The sequence below is a fragment of the Thrips palmi genome, unplaced genomic scaffold, assembly GCF_012932325.1.
Source record: "Thrips palmi isolate BJ-2018 unplaced genomic scaffold, TpBJ-2018v1 HiC_scaffold_10, whole genome shotgun sequence".
Taxonomy (NCBI): Eukaryota; Metazoa; Arthropoda; class Insecta; order Thysanoptera; family Thripidae; genus Thrips; species Thrips palmi.
In genome coordinates, this window is record NW_023144621.1 from 3,697,210 (window position 1) to 3,715,544 (window position 18,335).

An 18,335-nucleotide genomic window follows, 5' to 3' on the forward strand; every position below is an offset into this window, starting at 1 on the left:
CAACCGAGATGCATGCTGGGAGACCGGGCAAGCCGGCAGGCAGGCTGGCAGGCAGGTAGGCGGTCCTCCGCTGCGGCCGGCGACGGATTCGCGAGGGATTAGCTGCCCGGTCTCCCAGCATGCATCTCGGTTGCGCAGACCTATCTTCCATATGACCTTACCCCCCCCCCCCCCCCTCTTATGACTGACGCGGCCACGACACACTGTTGAGGTACCAACGACAACGACGGATGAGAAAAACTCATCATTCAACTCATCCTTGAAGAGAAGCTAACCTAAAATGGCAGAGTAACAGGTGGCGGAGATGTCGACATGCCCTTTGCGACAAACGAGTACGTTCTGTTTCCCCTCCCTCCCGCCTGTCCGCCGCACTGCAACGCCGCCACGCTCCGCCACGCTCCGCCACGCTCCGCCGCACCGAGCGGCTGCATCCCTCAAGGCTTGCACAACGATTCGGGCGGTTCGGGGGCGAGGCAGGGCGAGGCAGGGCGAGGGCGACCGGACTGGAACCCTTGGCAACGCTCCGGTGTGCCACCCACTTTACTGTCATGACACACACTGCCACGCCACACAATGTCACACACTGACACCTACATTGACACCCCTCTCTTTTCAATTCATGCTAACTTGTGACACCCTCTTCTTGCGGTCAAGTCCCCCTACCGCAGATTCGAATACCAGCCTCCACATACGTACAATTTTTTTCCCTCCAATCATTTTTTCAGCCCGTGTGCGCGTTTCCCAGTCACTCACCTTGCGACCCTGCTCGTCGCGGCCTAGCGGCGTGGCTGCTTGGTGCTGGTGGCTGCGTGGTGCTGCCTGGGCTGGTTGTGCTGCCGACCAATGACGAGCAATGTGTGAAGCTCTGGGGGCGCTGGAGCCGCGAGCCGGGCCGCCAAGCCACCCCGGCCCGCACGGCCCGGACACAGACAGCGCGCGCGCATCTCGAACCATTTGCCGATGCCTTGGCGGCAGGGCGGCATGGCATGGCGGGCGCGGTCCCTCCGGCACTGCACCTCGCGGCCGCATCGCCCAGCCCCTCAAAAAAAATAATGGCGAACGCAAAGAAACGGAAAACACGAAACACTGCGGCGCAGCATCAGCACAGCCACCGTCCGAGCCACGCCGTGCCCGCTGGCGAGTACGATGGGAGGCCTACCCGCGCGGGGCAGCGACCGCATTGCAGAGTCGCAGCGGAACCAGTCATTCGGGAGATGTACGATTTGGGGATTGAAGGCCAATGAGGAGTGGAGCTTGCTCTGTACAAATAATTTATTGCTTACGTTGAGAATAATATTATCACCTATAAAATATGACGTACACACTAAATCAACCTAAATTAACACTTCAAAATAAATAAGGTCAATTATTTGAGCTTATGAGGACCCTGCCTATCTTATAAACCAAATGAACGGCGAGCGTAACTGTGCGCTGAAATGGCACCAATTATCGTGGCAGTTTCTAAGTACCTGAGACATTTACATTATTCTAGAAGGGTGATTGCTGGAGTCATTGTAATAACACTCCTGCCCGCAAACTTTGGCGTTGAACTCCTCGCGTATTGATTTTACCTAAAGAGTAGTTATCTTAACTAGACAATAATAATGAAAGGAACGTGCATTGTTATTACATTATTGGTTGCATAGACAGTCTATCGCTGCGGGGTAACTACGATTCAGATCCCAGCCAATCCAGCAGTACCGCCACCGACAAAAGAATCGTCCTGTCGCTATTCCGCGCGCGAGAGATTCTCTATGCCAAAATCTCTGCGCGCGGCGCATTGACGGGGTCCATTTGGCGGTGGAAGTACTCACGGATTACCCTAGTAGTCGCAGCACTGGACTAGGTTCTCGTGAGGGATGGTAGTCGATTCGTCATGACGAAGGGCGCAAGGCGTGGCGCGGCGTCCCTCGCCGCCCTGGGTTATCCCTCGTCATCTCAGGCTAGCCCTTTGCCCTGTGGCTCCGCAAAGGCCTGGGCCTGGGCCTGCCTCTTGACGCGTCCGAGGAAGTCGACGGGCCTCTCTGCGCGCGGCAGGTCCAGCTGCACGGGCGAGCCCCGCAGCACGTCCTTGTAGCCCCCGGGAATGGGCCCCACGATCTGCGGCGCGGCGGCGGGCGCGGCCACGGCCACGGACGCGGGCACGACGGGCAGGAAGCCGGCCTCCAGGTGCTGCGGCGCGTGGAAGGTGCCCCGCTCCCGCCGCTCCAGGCCGAACAGGCCGCTGGCCAGGGCAGGGTCGTCCTCCGGCAGCACGCCGCCCAGCAGGGTGAGGCGGCTCGGCCTGTGCACGGGGTCCTTCGGGGAGGCCAGGAAGCTCGGATGGAAGCCGCCGAACTGCCCGAACTGCCTCAGCTCGACGGTATCGGACGCGGCGGACACCATCGGGGAGAGCAGCGCGACGGTCTTGGAGTCCGCGGCGCCGTCCGCTTTCTCGGACACGCCGGCTGTTTGTCCTTCCTGGTTCGGGACGCTGGCGACGGCCCCAGATTCTGCCGCGGCGCTGCGAAAAGGAAAAAGACGGGACGGTGAAGGCAAAACAAAATCAAAGCGATCAAAGCGCGCGGAGCGAGGCGAGGCGAGGCGACGCGAGGCGACCGGCACGGCGAGGTAGCACGCGAGCATTAGACCCCCCCCCCCGGGCCAGCAATGCGGGAGCACCAATGACGCGTGTGCGTACGGCTCGCCAGTGTGACGTCACATAGCAACGACTTTTATTTTTAAGTAAGAACAACGGAATGTCTTTTTTTGCCTTTATCTCTGAAGGTCAGATGAGCACCACTTTCCAGAGGCAATGGCACTGGCCGGTGCGCTTGGAGCTTGCAGCTCGTGACCCACCTGCGGACTGGCTCCGGTGTCGGCGAGCTGCTGCTGGTGACCAGCGGCGTCGACGTGGCGGTCGGTGACATGGCGATGACCGTCGAGTCGGTGGACTCGGCCGGTTCCTCGTCGTGCATGTTGACGGCGGGGTTCGTGCTGGTTTCTGTCACGGCGGCAACGTCATCGGCGTGTGTCATCTGCTCCGCCGTGGTCAAGGTGACCGTCATCTCGGTGGGGCTGGGCGTGGTGGTGGTGGTGGCGGCTGCCGTCGTGGTGGTGCTGCTAGTCGTGCCGATCATGGTGGCGAGGGCGGAGGGCAGTTTGACAGCCGGGTTGTTCCTCTTCTTGTACAGCGTCCTGTACGAAATCTTGTCCACGGCGTTCTCCTTGTCCTCGGTGGGGGTTGGGGGTTTCCGGTAGGCCGGCGGCCGGCGGTACCTCTTCGTCGGCGTGGTGGTCGCGGAGGCCTCCGTCACGTTGGTCGAGCGTTGCTGCAGCGCGCGAGCCGTGCCGCGGTGTTCGGCGGGCAGGTGCAGGCTGCTCTCCATGTGGCGGCGCATGGCGGCATGCCGCTCGGCCAGCTCCCTCTGGATCGACACCAAGTTGGTCACCAGCATGCTCTGCAGCGAGCTCAGCCGCTCCAGCCGCACGCGGCCCTCGGCGGCGCCGAGAGGGTGCTCCTGCTGCAGCGTCGTTATGTTGCGGATGGTCGCCAGTTCGTCGCCAGTAAGTGCCTCCTGGGCCTCCTGGGCCTCCTGGGCCTCCTGGGCCTCCTGGGCCTCCTGGGCCTCCTGGGCCTCCTGGGCCTCCTGGGCCTCCTGGGCGGGGGTGGTCGCGTTGGCGGCGACCTCGGCGTCGACAGAGCTGGGCGTGGGGGCGGGCGTGGTGGTGGCGACGGGCTGCCGCCGAATGCCGGGGATGCGGTTCCTGAGGGCCGCGATGTGGCGCATGCTGGGCATGGCCTGGGCGGCGGGGGCGGCGGGGATGACCGCGGCGGGCTGGCCTCGGCCTCGCTGTGCGGTGCGCGTTCCGGTGTGCAGCCCGCTGGTCTCGCCGTCCTGCTGGGCGCGGTGGTGTCCTCGGCTGCGGCTGCGCGACGGGAAGGCTGTCCTCGGCGTCGTGGACACGTCGTTGGCGTCGCCGGCAGTCGTGGTCGTGGGACGGTTTCTCAGGGGTCGGTGGCGAACTTGCGTCCGCTTCAGTTCAACGGGCTGCACTATCTCGGCCGCTGAGGCCACGGAGGCGACGGTGGGGTGTACTTGAGGTGTGGAGTCGGCCGCGCCGAGAACGGGCGCGGCGCCCTCTGGCTTTGGCATGATGGTGGTTGAGACAGGGCGCCGGCGTCGGTTTGCGTTGGGCCTGGCGTGGATCGGGGTTGCCTCGGTCGCCACAGCATCGGTCTCGACAGGTGTTGACGTCGTGGTGGTGAACGAGACAGGGCGCCTGCGTTGGTGCACGTCAGGCCTCGCCTGGATGGAAGCGGCCGCCTCTACCGGTGCTGGGGCAGTGGCGGGCTGCACAGGGCGTCGGATGTGGTGGCGCACAGGCCCTCGGAGTGCCGTCGCCTCTGGCACCGAGGCCACGGCCTCTGACGGCGCCGCGACGGCGTCCGCCTCGGCGAGCATGGGCGGCACCACGATCAGCATGGGGCGGACGGAGGAGGGTGGCAGCGACGGGAAGTGCGTGGGCGGCCGCGACGCGTGCATGTGCGTGGGGATGTACACCGGGGCGGGGGCGGTGCCGGGGCGGTGCCGGGGGCGGTGCCGGGGGCGGTGCCGGGGGCGGTGCCGGGGGCGGCGAAGCGCACCAGGCGCACGCCGCCGGAGACCCTCGGCGCCACCACGGGCCAGGGCGCCATGGGCGGCGGCAGCACGGAGGGCTGCACCTCGCTCGCACCCGCGGCCAGCTCCTCCTCCTCGACGGCGCTCGTCGATTTGCTGCACAGACAAGGCGGGTTCAAACTGGTGAGACTTCAATTCCCGAGAGCAGCATGCACCGAAGTGGCTGCAGGTTGCAGAACTTACCTGCCGTCCTTGTGGAAGAAGGACACTGGCGGCGGCCTGCTGCTGGCGTACTTGTTGGCGTACTTCTTGTAGATGTCCTGCCGGCTTTTCGGTCGGTTTATCGCCGCGGTGGCGCGGGTTGGGAGGGCGACGGGGGCGTCGGCAGTGGTCTCCTTCCGCTCCGACGCCAGGACCTGCTTGTCGTCGTCCTCACCGCCTACAGTCCGGGTCAACGTCGCTGCTGACGTCGTGGGCGACTCAGTCGTGGACGATGGTGTCTCGCTCGCGGTCGGCGTCATGTCGTTGGTCAAAGTCGAGGCGATGGTCGTGGTTGGAGCCGTGGTGGTTGGCATCGTGGTGGTTGGAGCCGTGGAGGTTGGCGCCGTGGAGGTTGGAGCCGTGGAGGTTGGCGCCGTGGAGGTTGGAGCCGTGGTACTTGGCGCCGTGGAGGTTGGCGCGCTGCCCGCGGGCTGCCCCGTCGTGACAGTGGCGTTCTGGCCCTGAGGGAAGACCAAAACCACCTCGAGCTCGCGCTTGCGGGTCTCGTTGGCATGCGGGAACACGAAGACGACGTCGATGGGTTTGTCGCGGCCCGTCAGGCTGTAGTCCTTGATGGGCAGCTTGGCCATCATCGTCTCTTCCTTCTTGTCCTGAGGCGCCGCGGTGGCAAAGCGAGACTGCTTGCCCGTCAGGCTGTTCTGGTCCGAGGAGTCGAAGCCGCGGCTGGCCTTCTTGTGGTTCGCGGGGATGTCGACCTGGTAACAAAAACACACCACCCGCGAATCAGTGACTAGTGAACTGTTCATTCTGGCGTCTGCTCTGCGGCGCTTGGCGCTTTGTTTACCTGCTCGTCGCCGTCCTCGTCGCCGTCCTCGTCGCCGCCCTCGGCGGCTGGCACCGTGCTGACGGACCTCTCGGCCATTTCCATGTCCGTCTCGATCTCTTGCATGTCAATCATGAAGTCCTCGTCGCCGTCCAGCAGCGGCAGGGACGACGGCGGCGGCAGCGTGGCCGCGGTGGCGTTGGGGGCGACCACGACGACGGCGCCACGCAGGGTGGCGGGGGACGGCAGGGCCATCATGGCCAGGGGCAGGCCGACGCCGCCCTCAAGCCTCCGCGCGTCCTTGCTGCGCGCCGCGGAGGCCGCGGACTCCGCGATGTCGTTGCCGTTGACGGTTGCCTCCGCGCCGTCGTCCGCCGCGTCGCCGAGACCGAGACCCATCACCGAGGGGATTCCCACGCGGACCATCATGGGCGCGGCATCGGTGGCCGTCTCCACCGTCTCCTCGGCGGCGTACGGGGTGCTGTCCGTGCTGTCGATGAAGGCCGTGGTGGTCGCGTCGGGCTGCAGGGTGCTGCTGTCCGTGCCCTGGGTCGACGCCGTGGCCAACATCACGGCCAGGACGGCCACGCGGGCCAACAGCCTCAAGCACATGCTGCAGCAGGAGAACAAGGATGTCAAGCCTCTCAAGTTCAAGTAAGCGCCTGTGAGGTAGGCACGGGCCCGTTCCGCAACACACCGGTGTGGAGACGGTGGCCTATCGTGCCCCTGCGGGGACGACAGGCGCGAGGTAGGCCACCGTCTCCACACCGGTGTGTTGCGGAACGGGCCCGTGCCTACCTCACAGGCGCTACAGGTAACTAGTTCTAACTAGTAAGAAAGGTATGAAACACACTCGAAGAAACAGGGTTTCCGCCACAACGTTGTGGCCAAACAGGAACGGAACCTTGGGCCAAGCCTTGCGTCGCCCTGACGCGTCGCCCTCGCCCTCGCCACGACAGCAGGTTCGCCGCATTTCCCTCGCACCCACCGTGAGTGCGAGAGAGACAGCGCGACGAAAGCACTGCAACTCGCCCTCCGGATTTGCGCAACGGCCCAACCCAAAATGGAGACGACGGGCTTGAAGCCAGAGGCGTTAGCGCGGTCGCGCGGCCACCAGCTTGTGGGCTTGGACGTGAGGCTGGTGTTGTTCGTCGCCCCCGTCGCCCCCCGGAGACAGCCGGAGGGGAGGGGGGCGCGTGGTGGGCGTGCGGCCAGGATCCCCGGCCCGCCCCGGCCCGGCCCGCCACGCCCCGCCCCGCCCCGCCCCGCCACGCCACGCCACGCCCCGCCTGGAGGCCATGCAAAGAGACGACCTTGCTCTTCGGCCGGTGCTACGGCTGCCGAACCGGGGCGTGGCGGCCAAGGTGGCGGGGCGGGGGCCGGCGGAGACGTGATGAGCCGAGAGGCGGCAAGGGGCACTGCCAGGGCACTGCCACAGGGCACTGCCAGGGCACTGCCAGGGCACTGCCAGGACACTGCCACAGGGCACTGCCAGGGCACTGCCACAGGGCACTGCCAGGACACTGCCACAGGGCACTGCCAGGGCACTGCCAGGGCACTGCCACAGGGCACTGCCACAGGGCACTGCCAGGACACTGCCAGGGCACTGCCAGGGCACTGCCAGGGCACTGCCACAGGGCACTGCCAGGGCACTGCCAGGGCACTGCCACAGGGCACTGCCAGGGCACTGCCACAGGGCACTGCCAGGGCACTGCCACAGGGCACTGCCAGGGCACTGCCACAGGGCACTGCCAGCGGCGCATCCGACAGCACGTTGTTTCCGAACAGGGCCCCCGCCGCACTCCCGCGGCTTTCCTCAAGAGAGACAGAAGAGCAACGAGGCCGAGAACGAGGCACTGCCCGGAATGAGCCTGCAGGACAATAATGATGCAGTGGACCGGACCGGACCGGCGACTCTCCGGCGCAAGGTCGCGCCGTCGCCTCCCGATCGGCATTCGAGCGGATTCCTTCGGCTCATTCCGCCTGTCGACTCCATGTGTCGGCAGCGCTACGCGGCTACGCGGCGCCACAACGACAGTGATGGGAACGAAGGCAGTGTTGCACAAGCTCAAGCCGCGCCGCCGGCGCCGGCCCTCCACTCACTGCCCACATGCACATCCCGCTGCGGCGACCACTGTCTCTCGCACTGTCTCTCTGGCACAAGCGCGAGCTGGCCGGAATTCCCTACCCTACTCCTTCGAGCGCGATGATCTTACCATCAACTTTTTTAAAGACACCTGCACTAGGTCGACTTCCCCTCACCAGAATACTCTTGACTACTATCACCGTAATGAGAATGCGTTCTGCAGAGGGGTTGACAGGAGTCACTCCAAGGACAAAATCATACTTTTGAGGGCGTGCATGAACACTTGTACGGTAATGCGCTTCACAATGACCAATCCGGTCAAACCAACGTTGAACCTCTATCGAAACGGGCACACAGTCTCCTGAACCCACCTGAGGCTTGGTCGCTGTCGCTCGTCGTAATCCACTGGGCGGTCGCACTCACACTGAACTCACTCACTCACTCTCACTCCGTGGCTGCCCCGTTAGTGCCCCGCGTGCGCGACCGCGCGCCTCATCGTCGCGACCAACTCGAGTCCTGCGTGTCCACCGAGGTGTCCACCGTGGTGTCCACGCACCGGCACGCTGCACGCTCGCCTTCTGGAGACGGAATGGGGAATGGAGCGACGGCCTAGAGCCCCGTGCGCCGTGCCAGTGCTGCCGGTGCCACCGTGCGCGCGCCGTGCCCGCACCGTGCCCCACCATGGAGCCCTGCCTGCCTCGCCTGGCCTGGCGCACCTCCGCCCCGCCCGCGTTCAACGGCAGCGCCGCTCCGTCTCTGTCGCACTCGAAAGGCATCGAACAGCATCGTACATGGGTGAGAGGGAGAGACAGCGACGAAACGACTCTCGGAGTCAGTCGATAGGCTGCTGCCGCTCACCGCGCTTGTCGCTCGTCTCGCGAGAATCCATTCTGGCAGCAGTGTAAATTCCAGCAATTCCAACTTTCTCTGACGCAACGCGTTACTGAAGGGCGTAGGGCTGCAGCCCTCGCCGGGCTGGCCGGGCCTGGCCAAGTGAAACGCAACGCCCGAGGAAACGCCTTGCGGCACTTGCGGCCGGCCGGCGGGGGCGCTCCACGCACCCCTAGTCGACCGGCAGAGGCCGAGGCCGCGCGTGTCCGCGGGGCGGGCCAACGGGGCGGGCCAACAGGGCGGGCCAACAGGGCGGGCCAACAGGGCGGGCCAACAGGGCGGGCCAACAGGGCGGGCCAACAGGGCGGGCCAACAGGGCGGGCCAATAGGGCGGGCCAACAGGGCGGGCCCACAGGGCGGGCCAACAGGGCGGGCCAACAGGGCGGGCCAACAGGGCGGGCCAACAGGGCGGGCCAACAGGGCGGGCCAATAGGGCGGGCCAACAGGGCGGGCCCACAGGGCGGGCCAACAGGGCGGGCCAACAGGGCGGGCCAACAGGGCGGGCCAACAGGGCGGGCCAACAGGGCGGGCCAACAGGGCGGGCCAACAGGGCCTCGCCCACGCCACGCCGCCACCCGCTTCGCTTTTTCGACACTTTGAGTCTGGCCGCACGGTAAACATGACGCGCATGCCGTCGGCCAAACGCTCGCGGCAACACCGGAAAAATACAGAAAAGGCAATGGGACAAGTGAGAGAACAAAACTGCATGTCATTGGAATTTACGAGCTATGACGACCTGGAAATGAACAGAAGTCCAGAAGGGCCAGTGTTGAATAGTTGCGGATTAAATTAAACTCGTGCGTTGGCAGGGTATTTGTACATGGTGATTTTTATTTTTAAGGACTCACTTCTCTAACTTTACTAGACAACAATAGTTTTTAGGTAGCAAGCTTATCTGAAGGTAGTTTTTTTCAGACACAATTTCAACTACACACATTATCTTTAGTTTCTTGTTTCTCATCGAGCCCTATTCTGGCAACAGATGATTGCCAGCGCTGTAAAAGGACTTCATGAATTTTAAATTTCTTTATTATACTTGGCGAAGATTGATTAGGAAGAACGTCTGCAGGCCAAACAATATAACACAGAAGCACTTCCTAGAAATTAAAACAAACAGTTAAACACAGCAACTAAGAAAAAAATAAAATTTATTTTTTATAAATGACAAACATGCATGTTCACCTTTCCTGATGTTTCAGCTAGTCTGTTGAGGCCCATCAGGGTCACCCAGTCCATTTTCTTCTCATTTAAATCACCAGTCTCCAATGCATTTTCACCATAGATCACTTTTGTCAAAACAATATAGGAGGCATGATAAAAAATTGGACCATCTTTGTAAAGTACTGTAAAAGGGTCAAGCATATTAGAACTAATCCCATTGAACAAAGCACGTCACAGCTTAGATTCAAAACTCTGAGTGAAAACTTACAATAGTCCCCTCCAAATTTAAGGCCACATTTCACAATCCAACCTTTAGATCGAAAATGGTGGTATGCAATATATCTTTGTAAAAATTTTACATCGGATTCCAAACAAATGTTCCAAAATTCGACAATACTATAATTTTTCTGACCATAGATATCTGAAATATACAAACATCCTAGGCCATAAGACAAAAATAGAGATTCTTCCAAAAGTAGATTGAGGACTTCCGGCAGTGAATCATGATCCTTCTCCAATCTGCACAAAAGTTGCAATAACTTAGAGACATACATCCATGATATATTTCAATTGGGAGTGCTAATCTAACAGGAATGTTAAAAAGTACTTCCACAAACCTTGGTCTGAGATTTGATATAAAATCTTCACCCTCTGTGTCAGCATCAGCAATAACAATGACTTCTGCCTGTTGTGCCAATGTTGGATCTTCATGCTTTAACAGTGTATTTGAAGATCCAAGGTTCTGCAGAGATGACCATTCACGTCGGCGTAACCACTGCCTTTCCCGTATTGTTTCAGGAAACTGAACTCTTCTTCCAGGACGAGGGCACCCACGAGAAAGTGAACCTTTTCCAAAGAACCCCTAGAAAAAAGAAAATATAAAGGTGAGGAAGTGGAGAGGAGGAAGAGAGAACATGGTTCAGAGAATATTGTGACGGTATGAATTACCATGTTGTAAAGTGTTGATATATCTTCCGCTTCTGTCACTTCAACACAGTCATGATTGAAACGGCCTGTAAATGACTTCCATACCGCCAAGTGCGCAGGAATACCTGTCACACTCTCAACTAGTACAGGTAATGGATTTCCTGATTGATGGTTTGAATGACGTTTCTGCCTAGGTTCTTTCAGAACTGATATCATGGTAATAACTGATTTTGAAAGGAAAGGGGGGTAGGACAATCTGAAAACACCCTGGGAAAACATTAACTAATGTAAGTTTCATAAAGCCAATAACCGAAACACAATCAATGCATTGAAGAGGAAAACTAAAAAACATACAGTGATAGTAAGGCTCTATGGTTTTTTTTCCAGGTTGATAGATAAACCCAAGTTTCTGTGCGCGTGCTTTTGGTTTGTAGATTTGTTTGTTGTTGTCCGCGTTCTGCGTCGTCTGCTGTCGTCTGCACGTTACCGGCAGATCTTATGAGAAATTCAGCACTCATAAAATTACTTTTAAGGACTCTAATTACTTTAGGACTCAGAGAAGAGGACCTAGACTCCTAGGTAGAGCTAATTGTAGATTCTTAGTGCGCGGCGTAAGGCGTCTAGTGCAAATGCGTGAAGCCCTGCTGATAATAATTGGTGGTAGTAGTGTTCTTGACACAGTGTCGCACTCTTTGGATCAGGCAATGGTTTGCATTAGTTTGCCTATTTAAGGAAGGTGCAATCAATAAGACAATGTATTCCATAGATAATATATATATTTATAAATTTATAATTGTTCCATCCTCTCGTTTTCACAGTCGCTGCAGTAACAAACAAAACAGGGTTTGACGCATTTTCACAAAAAAATTGTGTGTCGCATCTAATCTAGGTGGTTCACTACACAAGGTCTGTATTCATTATGGAAGAAGTCATAATTTCAAGGCTGGGACCTAGTACAATTTAATTATGTTTAGCCATTAGAAACACTACAATTTTCAAGTTAGTGATCCCTTACTGTTGTAACCATTTCTATACTTAATTATATTAAGATTTAGCAAAATATTTCTTGATAGTTGCTGAACCAAAATAATCTATTTGCCTGTTTAAGTCACAAGGGATACAAAGTTTACTTGTAATTCCAGCATTCGACACAAAATTGGTCTCAATATAGTATTCAAAATGAGTCTCCTAAAAGTCTGAAGTATTACATTATTACATTTAAAAATCTAAACCTGCAAGCTTACTGGGAATCATCCTAGAACATGCCAATCACGCAGGAGTACTCCAGATAATTAATAAAATTGTTTATGGCTCAAAAACATCACAGGGGCAGCCTGTTCATGGCACACACTATAAGGAAAATACAATGTGCGGGGTACATTCACTCAGCAGGTCAATTACGTAACTGATGAAATACTCAATTGGATAGGGCAAGTACTATCAACTAAATAATTGTTAAAATAACAGCAGTAATGGATAAAATACGCATGGTATACTAACAAGCAAACAAATTATGTAAGGGCGCTTGAGAAAACATACTGTATTTATAATCACTCTTAACTTTAAATATGAAAATGTACAACAAAATATATCAGAAACCTTATTCTGCACTGTTCAAAGCAGAATAAAGGAGGTCTTTGCCTACACTTTCTACATTGATAATCAAATAAAGAATTACAGGGATATTGCTATGAACTACACAGTCATCAAAAGAGCTGTCACATATTCCTGCTCATTATGTGACATGAAAAATGATAGGAAGAGATGCTTTAGAGGCTCCAGTCAGACTCTTCCAGATATGGTCAGTTGAGTAAACTGTTTCTGTAAAACATTGTTGCAAAAGTTTGGAGAAAAGTAGTGTTTCATCACAGTCATGCAATGAAATAAAGAGAGGAAGGATTTCCACAACATGAGAAAACAATCTCAAACAAAAACTTCTAATTTTGGGCTGTTCTCACTAAATGGGTGTTGCAAACAGGGGCCTTGTATAGGGGTTAAGATGAAATGGTAACTCATGCAAGTGGTTAAATTACACTGCCATAAATCCACTCAAAAATTTAATAATACTTGCAAAACTTGTGTAAAATGATGATGTTAAAAATGAAATTATACAAAATTATTTTTAGTTCTAACTATTTACAACTTTATAAAGGGAAACAAGAAAATCTCTCTAATTTCGACAGATCACAGCAAATTGATGAAGAGTCAATCCAATCTATTCGTTTAAAATACAGAATTGCCCCTCCCTCTTTGGTTGTCGTTGACAAATCCCCTAAGTTTTCAAGATTTACATCTGCTTTGTTTTTCTTTTGACAAACTTTGATTTTGTCAGGAGCAACTTGGGATTTTTCATTAAATCGGGGCCAAGGGACATAATTCTGGACATCATGGCCTCCCCCACCCATCAGCAGAATTTCTCAACAACATGATTCAACAGTTCTGTGATTTCTTCATGTAAGACCCTCTTAAGGGTCCAAGATCTTGGCTTTACCAAGTAAAGGACAACTCTATAAGTATACAGTTCCTAGTCAAAGGCAACGTAAGTGAGAAATAAAATTTACAAGAATGTGCACATATCAATAACTATTATCAATCATCACAACAAAATTTAAGGGAATAATGGGAGTACTGCTGATGAAAATCACCCACTAATTGAAGTCATGAGAGACAAAACAAGTCAAAAGATCATTTGGCAACAGTAGATTTTGGTACATTGCAGTTAAAACTCATTAAAAATTAATTGAATGCTCATGTGTTGTAAACCTGATACTAATTGGTGGCATGCGTACAATAGGAGTGTAGTAGGACATTATTAGGAGAGCAACTATGTGCCAAGCAGAGAATCCCAAGTACATGACCATGAGTTGATTGAAATGAGTAAAGTTACAGACATACAGAAACACAAGTGAGTCACAAAATAACCATTTTAAAATTAAAAATGCATGCAACACGATCACTTTGTCTGTTAAATGATTTTAAACACAAACATAAAATTCACATGAAAGAGGTGTCCGAGGGCTGACGGATAATACAATAGTGGTAAAATGTAAAATAAACAAATAACAGTAAAAAGGGAAAAAACATAAAATTGGCAGGCAAACTCTCCCTTATTGTGGAAGTGACGCGCGAAGCTGCTCAAGTTGAATTTCCAGCTCTGCCTTTTCTGTTTGAACTTCAGCTAGCTCCAGGCTTAACAAATGGCAAGTACGTAGGAGAGCAGTATTTTTCTCTTGTAGTTGTTGCACAGACAGCTTTTCTGCCTGAACAGATCTTCAGAAAAAAAAAGGGGGAAACAAAGTCAGATCAAAATTGTGAACGAATAACCTGCAGCATTGATTACAAGACATAAATTACTAACCTGTTAGATTTCATTTTAAGTAGGTTTTCAACTAGTTCCGAATTGTCGTGACCTATTGCGGAGTTTTCTGTAACAAAAAATCAGAGACAGAAAGGTGAAGTTAACTGGTATTTTTAAAAAAATGGTCAAAGAAAATAAAAAGGACCTACTTGGTGTTGGTTTGCGGTAAATTTCAAAAGCTCCATGACGCCGAGGGAATGCATCACCATCAGGTTGAGAATCAAACTGAGCAAAATCAGCAAAACCTTGATGCAATGGATCAGCTCCCTCACTATGTTGCCCTATCAGTTTCCTCGGAGCTCCCATCTGTAAAAATGGTTTCGGTGAAATGATTGAATCAACATCAGAATACTTGTAGTTATTTAAAGAGCAATATGTACAGAAGTTTGAGAAACAGAAAATCTCACCGTGCTAGGAGAAACACGAGGTGGAACCATAGGTGGAGCACCCAGTAAAGCTATATTTTTTCCAGATGTTGGATCTGAAAAAATACAATTCAATTTGATAAACAGCTGGATATAATAGAATTTAAGCCAGAGAAATGACTAAATTACCTAATCGATTGAGATCAAGGGAAGAGCTCCTAGCATGGGTGCGGTGTGGTCTTGGAGGAGGAGGTGGAGGAGGATCCTTCTTCAAGCCCATGGGCAGACTAGTTGGGCCAGACATAGAAAATCTGAAACATCAAAGTATTTAACAAGATCGATGCACAGCGAAGGTACAAATGGTGGGGCAAGATGATTGCTTCGAAGCTAAAGGAATAAGCACCCTCAAGTACTTTAGTCAGAATTTTGAGGGTTTGGTACTACAGTCACTCTGTTCAGAGAAGAGGTCAATCTGCTTACCCAGATGAATTTGACGTGGATGATCCCTCAGATACAGAAATTGAAGCAACTTGTGAAGGGGGAGGGGGAGGTATAGCACCTGGTCCCGGAGCTAAATTTTGTATAAATAAACAAATCAATAAAGCACTTTATAAATGTAGTAAGATCAACCATGGCTTATTCAACTTACCAGCAGGTTTCTTTGGCTGAGGGCGTTGTATAGGTCTGATATCAGGTGGGGCAATGATAGAATCGTTATCATGCACAGGATCACTGGTTAATCGTCGAGGTGAACGGCAAGGATCGCCACCATCATCTGCACCTGCAGCTAGGTTCTGGGATTCTGGGGTAAGCCTCAAAGGTACTGGATGCAAAATCTTAGGATCCTGTAAGGAAAGGGAAAATGTCCAAATATAAATACTGCTTAACACATTAAATCATGATTAGAGCTTATGTGCGTGATAAAACAAATACAAAAGCAGACAAGATACACAGCAAATTTGGTTCATATTAAGACACACAATGTTGGAAAACCATAATGATAATGTTAATAGTTTAGAGCAATGCAGCACCAAAGTTATTGAACCAGTACAAGAAAAATTTTGGCAGATGGAAAATAGAATTGTGTTCCAAACTTTTCATCGAGAGCAAATAGTTTTATTTTACCTGTTCCACAGCAGATTTGTGAAAATCAAAGTTAACTGGTTTTGGTCCTGGTGAGGACACTGAACTGGTTGGAGAATCCATAAACTTCGTCCACTGTCAGGGAAGAGAGTTGTGTTAGCAAAGCAATTAGCAGAACAAGCAGGATGACATTCAAACAGAGATGTAGGACTCAAGGTAAACATTAACAAAAAGCTAACCCACGCTATGAACTGTGACATAAATTTTCGGACGACATAAATCTCAGGTGCAGGGGAATATTATGGCAGATTGTTCACAATAGGCAGAAAAGATATAAAATACAGGGCTAGGAACATGCATTTGGAATGAAACACTACACTATTGAGCAGAAGAAGTTTCTGGAAAAAGGTCTTGCTTCAGCAGATATCAATTAGTATGCATTGGCATTAAAGGCACACCTTCATAACCGGCTAAACCCCTTCACACATTGTACACTGAATAAAAAGCTGTTCAATCAAAGAACTTACCTTAGATACGTCTTTTCCTTTCTGGGGTGAGCTAGTATCAGGTTGCTGAGGTGAAACATTAGAAAGAGCAAGGCTCTCTTCTGATCCAGGATTTACTTTTTCTGCACTGGTTTTTGATGGAGGTGGAGGCACAGGAGCAATAGGTGGAATGGAAGGAACTAAAGATGGAGGAAGTTTGTCTGGGAGATCTATGTTATTGCGCCGCAGTACCACCAAATGCATTGCAGTTTTAAATTCTTCCAGGGACAAAGCCCCATCTTTTGTAACATCAGCTAGTTGCCTAGATGAACAAGAGAGTGACATAATTTGAAATAACTCTTCTTTCCAACAGTTTTAAATAATTGGGGTAAAACTCTTCTGCACAGTAAATTAGACTGCCCTTACCAAATTTTTCTCAATTCATGAACAGATAATCGAGATTTCTCAAAAAAGCGACGTGCATCTGGACCAGCAAGAAGGCCATTCATATCAGGTTGTAAGGCTCGAAACTGAGCACAATAGTATTCTCGCTGCTCAGGTGTTATTGTCCATGGTGGCCATGAAGTATCATCTTGTTCACTTTCACTTGCACTACTGTGCCTGTCAGAGGATTCCTCTTCAGTGCCAAGAAGCTGACAACGCTCTTCACTGACTGCAATGTCAAGAAAAATTATTTTATCACATGCAGTACAGCATGAAAGGCTAAGATATAAGCGAGACTTCCACATACCTAAGCCATGCCAGTGAGAGTCCTGAATGCTGTTCTTTGGAGTGGGCGAGTCACTGGCAGTGCTAGATGCCTCTGGTGAGTCCCGCAGAGGCATGCTTGCGCCACTTGTTGAGGCAGGGGACAAAGACCCACCGTTGTGTTGAGGAGAATCACAGACACCTCTATTTCTCAGGCTAGGGGGAACCTCGCGCTGCTGATGAAACAAAAACAAATATCATGATGATGATTATTATTATCCTTGTTTTATATCAATTAGAGTATTAATTAATACCTGGGGAGCAGCTGGAATGCGAGGTTCCCCCAGCTCAATCAGGTTTGGGCTGGATGATTGCCGATCTAGTTGATCCAGGGTACAGCTAGCTGTAATGGAGATGTCCAGATTATCTTTGGTTCTATTCAAAAAAAAAATTCAGTGGAACAAGAAATTATTATCCAAGTTTCAATAATACTTACTGTTGTTGACAGTCCATGGAAAGTGCTGAGCAGTAGAATGAAGGGGATGATCTGCTTGGGATGCCACGGTTGCAGTGGGAGGCCGTCAAGCGGCCACACAAAATATTAAGGTGGGTCCTGCACACAAAACAGAGGAATATGAAGAAAAATGCAGTTGATAAGATAAGATTCCACTAAATAGAAGACATAAACTGGCTGAGAGACAATAGAGAACGACAACTCCAAATGAAAGAACAATAACAATCTGGTGTGTTCTTGGTCGGGTAGGTACCACAGCACCGACCCGACCGCTAAAAGACGGCAGGACTGGGTTCTTTCAGAAAAAAAGGGAGATCAACATATTTTACTAGGGATACAAAAGGCAACAGAACGATGAGGAGCCGAGGGTGCGAAGGGGCAAAAAGGAGTGACCCTTCAGTCAAACGTAGGTTAGAAGGTTTGACCCACGAAAGTTGACGCACAGCACCTAACCAACAGTTTAAGAGCGACAGAGTCTCGCAATGGCCGACCTTAAAATTGGGAAAAGGTTCATTTGAGTGACAAGTAGTGTGACGTCTTTGAAGAAGAGATCAGAGGCAGCCTTTAGGGAAAAGCAAGCTTGAGGTTGGTTGGATAGTTTCGTGGCTAGCATGTTAAAAAAACTTACCACCCCAGACAAAAACTGATCAAACCGCTCCGTTAAAGCTATATTACACAAAATCACGCAACATAACTCTGTCAAGTTGGGACGCTTCGCCGTCAGACATTAAAATATCTTCCAAAACACTGTCATATCAGACGAACATTAAGCAATGCTGACCCGAGAACCGAACGGAGACCCGAAGCCTGCCCGAAGCCGAAGGCCGAAGGCCCCGACTCGGCCCGAAGCCAAGCCGAAGCAGGTGCCATATGAATTTCAATTATTCTGATCATGCAACTAAAGTCACTAAGTCACTCATATTGCTTGGGGTAAAGAAGAAAGGATGTCCACAAACTCAAAATTAATTTTGAAAAAATATTTTAAAAATATACGATGGGGATGAATTGCCATAAGTCAACAATAATAGCGACATTTACTGGCCTAAAATTTCTTTTTTTGTTCCGAAATGTGAACAAGTGCATCATTTTCGCTTCTTAATTTTGTTGACAA

General features: G+C 52.3%; 3 protein-coding genes across 6 annotated transcripts; all 3 read right to left on the minus strand.

The window, feature by feature from the left end:
- Positions 1 to 1,938: 1,938 nt before the first annotated feature.
- Positions 1,939 to 5,810, minus strand: LOC117654415 (flocculation protein FLO11-like). The gene is made up of 5 exons (XM_034401030.1): positions 5,668 to 5,810; positions 4,845 to 5,578; positions 4,628 to 4,757; positions 2,839 to 3,638; positions 1,939 to 2,503 (listed from the first exon to the last, which is right to left on the minus strand). The coding sequence occupies exons 1-5, from the start codon at positions 5,779 to 5,781 to the stop codon at positions 1,939 to 1,941; spliced, it is 2,343 nt and encodes a 780-aa protein (XP_034256921.1). The 5' UTR covers positions 5,782 to 5,810.
- A 3,615-nt stretch (positions 5,811 to 9,425) lies between these two features.
- LOC117650515 (tRNA-splicing endonuclease subunit Sen2) lies at positions 9,426 to 11,257 on the minus strand. 2 transcript variants are annotated; one of them, XM_034394002.1, is made up of 6 exons: positions 11,066 to 11,257; positions 10,733 to 10,967; positions 10,402 to 10,646; positions 10,053 to 10,303; positions 9,806 to 9,966; positions 9,426 to 9,720 (listed from the first exon to the last, which is right to left on the minus strand). In XM_034394002.1, exons 1-6 carry the CDS (start codon positions 11,227 to 11,229, stop codon positions 9,547 to 9,549), a joined length of 1,230 nt encoding a protein of 409 aa, XP_034249893.1. In that variant the 5' UTR covers positions 11,230 to 11,257; the 3' UTR covers positions 9,426 to 9,546. The 2 variants fall into 2 exon arrangements, with proteins under 2 accessions (XP_034249893.1, XP_034249901.1); XM_034394010.1 differs by having other exon boundaries at positions 10,733 to 10,978; positions 11,066 to 11,199.
- A 221-nt stretch (positions 11,258 to 11,478) lies between these two features.
- On the minus strand, positions 11,479 to 18,040 carry LOC117650499 (ralBP1-associated Eps domain-containing protein 1). Of its 3 annotated transcripts, none has more exons than XM_034393980.1 (14): positions 17,853 to 18,039; positions 17,207 to 17,323; positions 17,025 to 17,113; positions 16,754 to 16,943; positions 16,429 to 16,675; positions 16,045 to 16,324; positions 15,560 to 15,652; positions 15,084 to 15,279; positions 14,915 to 15,005; positions 14,624 to 14,745; positions 14,477 to 14,550; positions 14,219 to 14,375; positions 14,070 to 14,136; positions 11,479 to 13,981 (listed from the first exon to the last, which is right to left on the minus strand). In XM_034393980.1, the coding sequence occupies exons 4-14, from the start codon at positions 16,845 to 16,847 to the stop codon at positions 13,819 to 13,821; spliced, it is 1,584 nt and encodes a 527-aa protein (XP_034249871.1). In that variant the 5' UTR covers positions 16,848 to 16,943; positions 17,025 to 17,113; positions 17,207 to 17,323; positions 17,853 to 18,039; the 3' UTR covers positions 11,479 to 13,818. The 3 variants fall into 3 exon arrangements, with proteins under 3 accessions (XP_034249871.1, XP_034249862.1, XP_034249880.1); XM_034393971.1 differs by having other exon boundaries at positions 16,754 to 16,946; XM_034393989.1 differs by lacking the exon at positions 15,560 to 15,652 and having other exon boundaries at positions 16,754 to 16,946; positions 17,853 to 18,040.
- Positions 18,041 to 18,335: the final 295 nt, after the last annotated feature.